The 13034-nt window shown below is 43.5% G+C and overlaps 2 protein-coding genes across 2 annotated transcripts in view; one reads left to right on the top strand and one right to left on the bottom strand.

Moving 5' to 3' along the window:
- The window catches only part of NOL12 (nucleolar protein 12), a 94796-nt gene that overhangs the window by 27735 nt on the left and 54027 nt on the right, over window positions 1-13034 (bottom strand). The window lies entirely within an intron of this gene.
- LOC137427371 (uncharacterized) overlaps window positions 3002-13034 on the top strand; it is a 34085-nt gene continuing 24052 nt past the window's right edge. The window contains exons 1-3 of the mRNA XM_068116825.2: window positions 3002-3293; window positions 9298-10188; window positions 10825-10941. Coding sequence (XP_067972926.2) covers window positions 9477-10188; window positions 10825-10941 — 829 coding nt within the window. The 5' untranslated portion in view covers window positions 3002-3293; window positions 9298-9476. The remainder of the gene's footprint in view (window positions 3294-9297; window positions 10189-10824; window positions 10942-13034) is intronic.

The following is a 13034-nucleotide window of genomic DNA, read 5'->3' on the forward strand; positions in this document are numbered from 1 at the left end:
ATGCCAAGTCTGTATATAAAGCCACTGTCCTCTTTCCTTGGAGTTAAGGTGGTGCCACGTCAAGTCTTCGGTGTGTGCTTTTGTGTGTCACCCTATCCTTCATTGAATCATCTGGGGATGTGGTTGCTTTCAAGCAGCTTGCATTTATCAACATGGAAAGCTAACCCAACTGAGGGTGACTTTCAAGTCGGTAAGGATCACTTCAATCCACAAGAAGGATGCAAACACAGACACTAGCACAGTATAGTCTGATTACCTCCAATTATACGCAAAGTCATGGAATATATTGATCCATTTGGATTCTTTCCCTGTCATTTTAATCCAGACATGCTATTTTAATCCCTCCTCTCAGCAATGATTGGAGGCCCTAAATTACCGAAGGGGCCAAGGCAATATTATTGGGGAAACCTGACATGGCATGCTGTAACAGGTTTCCCATAATTCATTTATTTGGATATTGTAGAGTATCTCTGAGGTGCACAACCTTGCAAACTTTTGCAGAGGGCTCTCAAACCGGCCAAATGCAAGATGACTATATTTCAGGAAAATTTGCTCGTTTTTGGCTCTATTTTACTCCGGATATTGAAATATTGGCATATCTGGTATAAAGCCCAAATGTAAATACAGTTGGGGACCGACATTTGCGGGGGATACGTTCTTGGAAAATGCCATGAATGTCGAATACGAGAATGTGGGGGCATTGTTTCAATGGGAAAAGGGGGATAGGTTCCTGATGGTTCCTGATTGGTGGAAAATCTCAGGTTTCGATGTAGCTCTTTGTACAGGAGCATCGCGTCATTCAACCCACTCTTAAACTTGAGGTAACCCTCCATGACCCGGTTGGCTTCTTGCATCCTATCGGCAATTGCCCACATGTCCTGCAGCACCTCACCCAAGAAGTTGTAATTCAACAAGTACAATGCTTAGTCCGATCGGTTTGAAATGTTTTGCGTGTGATATACGCAACAATTACATTGGAGAATGTAGGTTTATGATGTCATTGGTAACGTGGTCTAGCAGCCATGTTGGATCAAAGAAAAAAAAAATCCTTAAAAAAAACAGAAGAGTTGGCTTGCACCAAGTCGACTGCGTGGTGTAAGTATTCTATGAATACCATCTAGTTGTTGTTGTTGTGGTTCTTGTTAAGGGTCATTTTTTGAAATGTGCACCCATTGTTCACACAGCTGTAGGACCAAACCCACATATGTCACTTGACTCCACCCACCATGAGCATGTCACCCAGACAAAATAATATGGCCACCATCTTGGTTTTCTGGTGGGCCGAAGGCATCAGGCCTGTTGGCCTCTGCTGAGTATATACTGCCCGAGTTTGTTGCTCCTGATTTCCATTGGCCTTGTTTGGGTCGAGTGGTACACACGATGAGGTACCCCGAAAAGTCTAATCAGTGTCAAATACAATTATTAGTAAGGTTTAATCAAGCCCGGTCGGCACGCTTGGTACGCAACTCTCTAAAAAAAATTGTTACATAATTTTTGAACGGCCCCATATTGGGGTTAAATGATCCGTTAAATGAATGACTATGTGACAATTCAGCTCGTTCTGATATATCCATTGTGGAGGGTGACATGGGTGAAAGGTGTGAAGTTAATCTTTGAATAGTGCATTAAGTGTGTGTTTCCCAATCGTGCTGTTCATCTTTTTAAGAGTGCATTAAATGTGTGTTTCCCAATCATGCTGTTAATCTTTTACTAGTGCATTAAATGTGTGTTTCCCAATCATGCTGTTCATCTTTTAAGAGTGCATTAAATGTGTGTTTCCCAATCATGCTGTTCATCTTTTAATAGTGCATTAAGTGTGTTTCCCAATCATGCTGTTCATCTTTTAAGAGTGCATTAAATGTGTGTTTCCCAATTGTGCTGTTCATCTTTCAAGAATGCATTTTAATGTGTGTTTCCCAATCGTGCTGTTCATTTTTTAAAAGTGCATTAAATGTGTGATTCCCAATTGTGCTGTTCATCTTTTAAGAGTGCATTTTATGTGTTTCCCAATCGTGCTGTCCATCTTTTAAGAGTGCATTAAATGTGCGATTCCCAATTGTGCTGTTCATCTTTTAAGAGTGAATTAAATGTGTTTCCCAATCGTGCTGTTCATCTTTTAAGAGTGCATTAAATGCGTGTTTCCCAATAATTGTGCTGCTCATCTTTTAAGAGTTCCTTAAATGTGTGTTTCCCAAATGTGCTGTTCATCTTTTAAATGTGTGTTTCCCAGTCGTGCTGTTCATGTTTTAAGAGTGCATTAAATGTGTTTTGCAATCGTGCTGTTCATCTTTTTAGAGGGCATTAAATGTTTGTTTCCCAATCTGCCCGTCACTGTATTTTATTGCAGGTTGTTACCACAGTGCGGTCATTCTTGTTATTCTACGACAGCAGGAACCCTTTGGAATAAACTGACAGACACACTGATGTCTAGTCAGGTTCACTATGTTAACAAATATAATTTCGTTCAAAATTTTGGGAGATTAGCAAACCTGTACATTTTTGGAATCGGAGCATGGAGAATCCGAAAATCAATGTTGGCATTTGCACAGACACCTGCATGGCCGCCATTTTGGATTTTCAAAATGGCCGCCAAAAAAAACATATTTTGCGCTATCCCGGCTTCAAGTCGACCTAGAAACTTAATTAAATATGCTAATCCTATGTTTTCTGGGACAAGGAATCCAATAAAGGCCTCAAAATAGTGCTCAGGATTATAGAAAAGCAACAAACAAATGTAATTGAAAACCATTGTCTTTATATTTGTGATATAACTGTTTTACATAATACAGGATATTGCAAGTCCTTTGAAGTTATAGGTATGGGTTTATAAAGCAAGAAAGCAGCCTTGTTAGTATCAGATTGAACTATAAGTCCTATACACAGGATCTACTAGGTCTACACCGTTCAGGAACATGCTTTTACAGATCTTCATCACTGTCCTGAGTGTCATTTTCGCAAAGGTGTCTACGCAAATGCCAACATTAATTTTTGGATTCCTCATGCTCTGAATATTCCAAAAATGTATAGTTTTGCTAATCTCCAAAAATTTTGAACGAAAAAACATCGTGAACCTGACTCGTCACTCTTTTAGTTACTGATGGTGTGTTGGTTGCCACATTATCACACAGGTGTTTGAGCCTTTCTTGATGCAGAGTTTCCTAGGTTGTGGATAGGCCATTGTTGAACTGCTACTGAATATCCTCCAACGACTCCTAATCTTACAAGAAGAGAATGGTTGATTTATCCACCATGAAAGATGATACCTCTGGGTTTCTACCGCTCGGGAGAAGGAGGTGTGTGGGTGGGGTTTGTGGTCCTGTAGGACAAAGTCTATGGTAGGCCAAAATACCTACAGGCGGTGGTTGTTCAGGAGTAGGCAACATCTCAGTTGATATGAGCACGACTGTATGTCAATAGATTTTGTGACGTTGTTTCTCATGTTTGCATGTTGTTGTTTAATATCAAAAATGGTGGTGATTTTGAATATTTGGACAAAATAACTATTAAATGTTGTTTTTACATGTTTACTAATGTACAGAGTAAAATGTTGTATACATTAGTATTAAGTGCAATAAGATCGAAGATAGATAACTTTAAAACATGAATACCTGGACATTATTTTGAATCACCTTTTACAATGTAGTACTTTTTTTTTTTTTTTTTTGGGATACAGAATCGAGGCTCGTGAAAGAGCTAACATTTATCACACAAAAAAATCAAACAGACAAACAAACAAAGTATATAAAAAGGGGAGTGGTAGACAAGATGGGGAGAGAAGGGGAAGCACATAAACACAACATTTGAGAGCAGGGACATCGGGAGATGTGTGGGAGGGATAGGGCTTGGGGGGACGCAGCGTGGGAAGGGGGGGGGGGGGGGGGTGGGAGAGGTATAAAAACAAGTACACCAAGGACTTCCAGGAAAGAAGTTGGTATTTCAAAAAAGTGGATTTGGGGTGAAATTGCCGGGGGTAGAAAAGATCAAGGTTTTGGATGGGGGCAGATAAGAGATGGTGGTGAACAGCTGTTAGGGTTAGGGTTAGGTTCACTATGTTATTTCGTTCAAAATCATGGTAGATTAGCAAACCTATACATTTTTGGAAACGTTATTACATGGAAAATCTGAAAATCAATGTTTACATTTGCCAATTCCGACCAATTCGACCAATCGACCAATTCCATTCGACCAATTCGATTTCGATTCGATTCGATTCATCGAATTCGATTCGATCGACCATTCGACCAATTCGATTTGCCAATCAATTTGACCGACCTTTGCTTGTGTGGAACGGACTGTGAAAACGATGCGGACTATATTGTCGGATACGACACACAGGACAGTGATGACGAACTCTAAATGGCATATTCTATAATCGTGTATGTTTGATGCCATTGACTGCCTGTGTATATTTTGTCATTGACTGCCTGTGCAGATGTGAAGTTATACTGACTGCATGTGTATATATGATTTTGCTGACTGCTTGTGTATGTTTGGTGATATGAATTATTGTGACACATTTTGATGTTATTAACTGCCTGTACAAAATGATAACATGTATTTGATTATGCAACTTATCGCGAATATAAAGACAGTATTTTGCAATTCAAAACCTTTGATTCGTGTCTTACCATTCCCCATATCACTAATTTGATACTTTCATTGGATTCCTTGTCCCTGAAAATATAGGTTTAGTATATTTTAAAAAGTTTTTAGGGTAATTAGAGGCAGAAATAGAACAAAATATGTATTTTACAGTGGCCATTTTGAAAATCCAAAATTGCCGCCATACAGGTATCTCTCCAAATGTAAACATTGATGTTTAGTTTCCTTATGCTATAACCTTTCCAAAAATGTATAGGTTTGCTAATCTACCATGATTTTGAATGAAATATAATTTATTGACATAGTGAACCTGACTAATGGGGGAAGATAAGAGATGGTGGTGAACAGATGTTTTAAAGACCTGGAGGGAGGAGTGGGATTGAAGAGAGTGAGGGAGTTTGTTCCAGAGGCATCAGAAAAGAGGAATGAAGGAGTGAAGGTGAGCAGAGAGTCTTGATTTTGGCAGTTTAATCATAAGAGGGTTGCAGGCAGATCTTGTGCGACCTGTAGGAATATTTGGGGGACAGAGCCCAGAGAGAGCTGGAGGAGCAAGGCCGGAGAGGAGTCGGTAGAAGACAGAAAGACCACCAACCTGCCTTTGGTGAGTAAGGGAAAGGCCCTCGGAGGTAGCTTCATCGCGGGAGATTCCAATGATTCTGAACGCTTTGGTTTCAACAGCGTGAAGACGAGCTAGGTGTGAGGCAGGAGCACCAGCCCAGAGGGGAGAGCAGTATTCCATTGAGCTGTGGATGAAAGCCTTGTATGTGATGAGGAGCTCAGGTGTGCCAAGGAAGGACTTCACATGACGGAGGATGCCCAGTCGGCGACTGGCTTTGGAGGCCAGATTTGAAATGTGGTTTTCCCAGGAAAGATCACAGCAGATAGTGAGACCCAAAAGCTTGAGTGACAGAACTTCTTGGAGAGGATTATTCAGAAAGTGGATGGGAGGGTTGTCCAGTCGGTCTTTTCAGAGAGACATCGGAAGAGTGTGAGATTTGTCAGGATTGAAAGACATGTTCCACTTGTTAGCCCAATCTGTGATTTTGTCCATGTCTGCAGAGAGTGAGGAGGCTGCAGACTGCCGATATGAGGGATGAGGAATGGAGCGGCAGAGAGTGGAGTCATCAGTAAAGAGATAGAGAGGATTTTCAAGAGAGTCGAAGAGATCATTGATGAAGATCAGAAAAAGCACAGGGCCCAGAACACTGCTTTGGGGAACTCCAGCCTGAACAGGAAGAGGAGATGAGAGAAACCCATTCAGGGCCACACATTGACTACGACTAGAGAGGAAGTCCACCAGCCATGCGTGGAGATTTCCATGGATACCAAAGGAGAGTTTGGTGAGCAGAGCGGGGTGCCAGATCGTATCAAAGGCACGTGATATGTCAAGGGAGACAGCTCTAATTTCCTGTTTGGCATTGAGGACCTCCATCCATTGTTGAGACAGCAGAAGCAGCATGTCCAGAGTAGAGTGACCTGGTCTGAAACCAAATTGATGATCAGAGATAAAGCCATTGGAGAAGAGGAAAGATTTCATATCTGAAGCAATGATGGATTCCATGAATTTGCTGATAATTGGGAGAAGGCTGATTGGTCTGTAGTTGCTATGATCTGTTTTTGCACATTTTTTGTGTAAAGCGGTGATGTTTGCTGATTTGCAAGCAGATGGCAGATGACCTTGAGCGAAAGAGAGGGTGTAGAGAACAGAGAGAGGGAGTGAAAGAGCGGAAGAACAGGATTTTAAGACCCGTGGGCTGATGCCGTCAGGTCCAGTTGCAGAATCAGAGTCGAGGGTTGACAGAAACTTTTCCACCTTGTCAGGAGGAAAGGACACAGAGTCCAGCAGCAGCTGGGTACGACTGGGTACGGTGGGTACAGAGAGGGATGGGTTTGGGACACAAGATTTAGAGGCAAACACAGAGTTGAGGCATTCAGCTTTTTCACGTGCGGAGTCAGCTGTGTAGCCGTTTGAGGTAAGGGAGGGGATGGAGGGGGAACAAACACCAGAAACAGATTTGACCAGATGCCTCCATGATTTGGAAGATGGAGACAGATAAGAGAGTTCGGTCTTGAGAATGGAGAGATAGTGTTTCCTGGCTCTCCTGAGGGTGGACACACACTTGTTTCGAGCTTTGTGAAAGGAAATCAGATTTCCTTCCGTTGGATTTGCTTTCCAGGAGATGAAGGCAAGTTGTTTCTGGGCAACAGCCTCACCACAAGATTCCGTGTACCATGGACGGGAGGAAGGGTATGACAACTGAAGACGAGATGGGATAAATCTGTGCATGAGAGAGAGCAATTTACTTTGGAAGAATTCCCAGGATGAGTTGACGTCAGGCGGTAGAGATGGGAGACCAGTAAAGATGATTGATGGCTGCTTGAAGACCGTGCCAGTTGGCCTGAGTGAAATGCCAGACTCGTCGACGCTAAGGAGGCTCCCTGAGAATGTTCAGAGAGATGTCCACTTTAACAAGCACGTGATCAGATGAGCCGATTGGAGCAGAAGAAGAGCAGCAGACATTTTCAGGGAAGTTAGTCATAACCAAATCCAGAAGAGAAGATGCTCCGTTGACTGAGATCCGGGTCGGGAAATTGACAGATTGTGTCGGTCCCAGTGAGTCGCAGAAGTCCTTTGCTGAGGAGCCATGGCTGGTGAGAGAGGTACCCACACCCAGGCAACTGGCATGGTGACAATTGAAATCACCACATATGAGGAAGAGAGAGTTGGGATGAGTAGATAGAAGTTGGTCCATTTTTTCAGACAGCGAGATGTAGATGGAGTCATCAATGTTTGGTGGACGGACGGTACAACACACATATGAACAAAAGGTGGGAGCGAAGGGGAAGCCGTAGCCAGAGGTATTCCTGGGGGTGAGGTGGAGAGAGGGCAGTGCAGGGTGAGTGAGAACGAGAGTTTTTGATAAAGATAGCAACCCCACCTGCAGGACAAGGCTCAGGTCTATCATACCGGAGGAGGGAGTAACCTGGGAGAAATACTAAGGAATCAGAGACATCATGAAGGAGGAAAGTTTCTGTTAAGCAGATCACGTCTGGTTTGTGAGAAGCAACCTGTATGGAGAGATCAGTTAAGTTTGAACGAAGGCCCCAGATGTTTGAGGTCCATACCGTTAATGAAGAGGAAGGGGGAGCATCGGATACAGAACGGGGGGGGGGGGGGGGGGAGGGAGGGGTAGAGGAAGAGGTAGGGAGAGCTGTTGAAGGTGTGTCAGAGATTTCAGAATAGCTCGGAGAAAGGGAAGGCTGGGGCGGACAAAAGGTTTGATGGTGATTGGGTGAGGCACAGTGAGGTGTTATTTGAGGGGGAAGAGCGAGGCAGAAGGTTGGGGGAGATGGAGGTGAGAGTTGGAAGGGGGAAGAAGTGGGGAGGATGCTTTGAGGAGGAGGTGTGAGGGGGGAAATGGAGAAGAAATGAGGCTGGAGAGATTTGAAGGGGAGGGGTGAGGGGGGAGTTTATGAGGGGAGGGGTTAGGGGGGAGTTTAGGAAGGAAGGGACAAGGGGAGGGATTTGAAAGGGATGGGAGATGGGGGAGATTTGGAGGGGAGGGGTGAGGGGGTATTCTAGGAGGGGAGGGGTGAGGGGGAGTCGAGGAGGGGAGGGGTGTGGAGGGAGTTTAGGAGGGAAGGGGAAAGGGGGGAGATTTGAAAGGGATGGGTGATGGGGAGGATTTGGAGGGGAGGGGGAAGATTTGAAAGGGATGGGTGATGGGGAAGATTTGGAGGGGAGGGGTTTTGGGGAAGATTTGGAGGGGAGGGATGATGGGGAAGATTTGGAGGGGAGGGGTGAGATTGTATTTTGGAAAGTGTACGAGTAATGGGAAATGAACATTTATTGCAAAATGTGTTTCTTGTGACCTTCGAGTCAAAAATACGTTTTAGGACGCTGAAGGGGGGGGGGGGGGGGGTGGGTGGAGTGCAGGTGAGTTTCGGGAATGTATGAAAGAGGCACTGTCAGAGATGGAATTTTTTTTTGGAATGAATAGATTTGGTGAGCAAGTCGAAAGCAACCTTTTAAAGAAGAGGAAGAAAAAGGTGTTATAATAAATGACAGAATACAGTTCTTCAGGGGAAAGTTTAAACATTTTAAAGTTTAACAGTGAAAACTATCTCGGGAAATGGGGGTGGAACACGTGGTCAAAGAACGAACGAATGAATAAGAACAGAGAAGGAAATGTTTTTTGGTTTTTTTTTTTTTTTTGAGTTGAGAGTTTAAACAAGGAAGTATGGGGTGAAAAGACTGGGAAAAACAGAAAACGAAAGTAATTGGAGCACAATCGATGGACCGCTGAGAAAAGAAAACAAAGCCTCAAGGTAGGACATGGTACAAGGCCTCAAAAGACACGACACGAATTAACACGATTTTCTATACAGGTATGAAAGATTTACACCAATAATCTTCCTGGGGACCCACTGTGGGTGCACACACCATAAAATAAATACAGTTTTGACGAAAATACAAATGGGAACAATTACTTAACTTCGATAGCGTGGACAGCGTGGACAGCTTCGAAAAAACGTAACCTCACCGGCAAGACCACTTGTCATTTGTTTACTGTATAAAGGTACAGTAAATTGTCAAATAATTTAAAGACTAAGTATGACATAACGATATTGCTAAACCTCTTAATTCTAATGATAGAATGTTATAGATGTTGACTTGTGTTTGTTGTATTGCAGGTAGAATTGTCCAGTGACAAAAGTGGGAGTAACAAGTGAAAATCCAAGAAGTAAAGATCACGGCCAAAGCAACTTGATTCTGAGGTTCCAGGCTGTTGTCATCAGCTGGACTGGAATTGGGAGGCCGGAGTTGTGCATTTCTTCTTTAGATTTGCACATTTTAATATTCCTGTTCACCAATGGCTAGTGCAGCCACGTTGTCGTGTCGCTTGCGCTCGGTTGTCTCATTGTCCCAGCCAGCGAACGCAAATGAAAACAGAGATCAGATGATGGAAGAGAAGGGTGTCAGTGTTACTTGTTCTGACCCTCCTGTGGACTTTCTTGGCTTGCTCATGGCACTAGGTGGCCCACCTAGTCTGGCTGCCACATTGCAACAAGAGCTAGGCATCAGTGATATGGAGTCCCTGCGTGCCAATGCCTCTTCTGCTCTGCGGCGTCAACGACTACTTGCTGCTGCCCGTCGTCGATTGCCACCAGATGCTTGCACTGCATTACGTCGTGCTCTAGCTGCTTGCGCTTCAGTTGAGGAAGAGCCGCCTCCAGTATCACCCCCAGTTCTGGCTGATGTTCTTCAGGCCTTGGTGATGACTCTGAAAAGCCTTGGCCGAGAACTGCTGTCTGCTGCACAACGTTTCGGTGCACTGGAGGCTGGGTTGCAGGCCACTGGCGAGCCAGCAAGCACCTACATTACTGCTGAGGGTGACGAGTACCATCCAAGTGGAGAATATGATGGACCTTTGGTGTTTGAAGGGGTGATTTCAGCATCTGGGGAAGCAGCCATGGACTCAGCATATGAGAGAGAGGTTGCAGATAGCTTCGGGGAAATTGCCAGTGGCTTGGATGGAAGTGCAGTGTATATAGGGGCATCTGATGGTTCCATTGCACAGACAGGCGAGTATGAATGAGAGTGCACATGTGCTATATGCTTCCTGCTTAGAAACATTCAAACAAGGGTTTGGGATGGTGGCAGGGGAGGGGAAGAGGAGGTGAGGGGGCAGTTGGGAGTATTTGGTGATGGGTTCATGCTCATTATCCTTCAATTTTGCTAGCTTGTAGATCACATTTATTTTTGAGTTTGTGCGACGAGCGACAGATATAAAAATGTGATATGCCCAATGCATAATTTAATTTACATTTGTAGATCCTACGCATTGATCATTTCAGGTTTTGAGTGGGAGGGATATTGAAAAAGGATAGAGCAAAAGCTATATTGAAACAGATGTGACATTGGAAGTTTATTTTTAGTTTGAAATGAGGTGAATAGTAGTAAGTTTCCACTCTTGTTTCATGTGCCTTTTGACACTTAATTTTGCGAAACTTGAATCTTGTGACTTTTTTTTATTGTTGAATTGGAAATTCGGTTGGGGAAATTCGGAAAAAGCTTCTTTACTTTTAATTTGTGAATGTGCTTTATTTTAAACTTCTGGAAGTTTTCAGTGAATTAATTATTTCAGATCGTACCGAACCTTGTGTAACTACATGTACTGCATGGCAGAAAGGTACCAGCATCCTTATGGTTTGTTTTAGATGCAGAGACTAAGGTGTTGGGGCATCTGCCAACTTCATGCGGCGCAGAGCAAAATGACTCCAATCAGCATGACACCTGGCAAGCAGTGAATGTGAAGGCAGAGCCGGGAGATCAAGGTACAAAAGTAACATCCAGTAGATCAGCGAAGCTTTTGTACATGAAATTATTTTTGATGCAGCTACAAAATGTCTATTTGAAAGTGCTCTATCATTTAAAGTTGAATATTGTAGATCGTATGCAGCGCAAAGGCATTCGTAGATGTCGGTGTACTTTTACAATATGGTATATTCTTATGGATAACACAGAAGAAAGGGACAAGCCCATAGCCCCATAAGCACCCACACCAACGGTAAAAACAATGCCCGGCCCTCCACCTCAGGTCATTGAAGGCCTATATACTGTGGGTGTTGGTTAGGGTGGTTCTTAAAAATGAAAGCTCGAAAAGTCATGCTCCTAACACTTAAAATTTTTGTATCGTGGTAAAATGTTAAGCCATTTGGACTAAATTTAGGGGTTGCACACGGAGTTTGTAATTTCACATATTTGGCTGACATAAATGTTTGGAGTTAATTATTTATTCTCCACTGCTATACTTGTGATTTTGACCATTACAGTTGACCTATGACCTTGCTATGTACTGCACATTTTGAAGTTGTTTTTAAGTTAATTGATTAGAGTACAGCTGTACTACTCTGGTGTATGCAGTTGCTCTCACTGAAGAGTACAATCGTCTCCTGACAAGGGATGAACAGCAAACCCAGTATCTGCTTCAAGTTGTGACAGAACATCGCAAGAGGTTTCTCAGGCACAACGCTTATCGGGCACAAACATTGACTGGCTGGCAACCATGAGTTACTGTGCAACCCCTAAAACTTAATGTATTCCAAAACAATTCACAGGCAGAAGTTTTACCTCGATACCAAAAAAATTAAAGGTTAGGAATAAAACAATTCAATTTTTTTTTTGGCCTTATGTAGCTAAGAACCACCCTAGTGTTGGTACTATTCTGGTTCGGCTGGTAAAAACCAACCTACCATCATTGGTTTTACTTCCGAGTTTTCTTTTTGCTAGCCGAGTCACCTTCAGCACGGCTCGAGGGGCCCACCTCCCAGTATGGTTTGAAGGTGGTTAAAACTCGCCTTTCACACTTCCGCCATTTGCTGCAAAAGGGTCTGTATGAGAAACCAGACAGAAGGTGTTGGACGAGAAGAAGCTATTGGAGACACTTACCATAAGAGGTTCTTTCTTCAGTTAAGGTGCTCATCCCTCAGTCATGCCATAGTTATTCCTACCCGTTTGGAGTCCATATAATAGGAACTATTAGTAAGAAGATATGGATACAAGAGGGAATTAGTAAACAATATGGGATTTTAACTTGGGTTTCCAGAATCATGTACCAGGGATTTGTATGGTAACACTAACAAGTCAACCTACATGCCTGCTTATGTCCTTCCATACATGCCTATCTCTTCAATCATTATTATCCACTTCTCCCTTACTTGTCTGCAGCCAAGTTAGGTAGGTGGTCTTTCTGTCTTCTACCAACTCCTATCCGGCCTATCTCCCCCAGCTCTATCTTTGCTCTGTCCCCCAAATATTCCGACAGGTCGCACAGGATCTGCCAGCAACCCTCTTCTGGTGAAATTGCCAAAATCAAGACTCTCTGCTCACCTTCACTCTTTCATTCCTCTTTTCTCTCACCTCTGGAACAAACTCCGTCACTCTCTTCAATCCCACTCCTCCATCCAGGTCTTTAAAACAGCTGTTCACCACCATCTCTTATCTTCCCCCATCCAAAACCTTGATCCCTTCTACCCCTGCTAATGCACCCCAGATCCACTTTTTTGAAATACCAACTTCTTTCCTGGAAGTCCTAGCAGTGTCCATGTGTTTTATACCTCTCCCACCTCCCCCCCCCCCCCCCCCTTCCCATGCCTCCTCCCCCGAAGCCCTCTCCCTTCCACAGATCTCCCGATGTCCCTGTTCTCTACTGTTGTACTTGTGTGCTTCCCTCTCTCTCCCCATCTTGTGACTCCCGCTCCCTTTATAATGTTTTATGTGTCCGCTTTTCTTTTTTTTTCTTTTTTAATCCTATCCCTCCCTGAAATCTGACCTCTGTAAAAATCAGTTCTCACCCCCATGTGCTCCCTGATACATTGACCAGCATGTCCAAATACCAGGGAGACAGGTTTTAGCTCAGTCAAGATTC

This window comes from Myxine glutinosa, chromosome 1 (assembly GCF_964187855.1).
Source record: "Myxine glutinosa chromosome 1, kmMyxGlut1.1, whole genome shotgun sequence".
In the NCBI taxonomy this organism is placed as follows: domain Eukaryota; kingdom Metazoa; phylum Chordata; class Myxini; order Myxiniformes; family Myxinidae; genus Myxine; species Myxine glutinosa.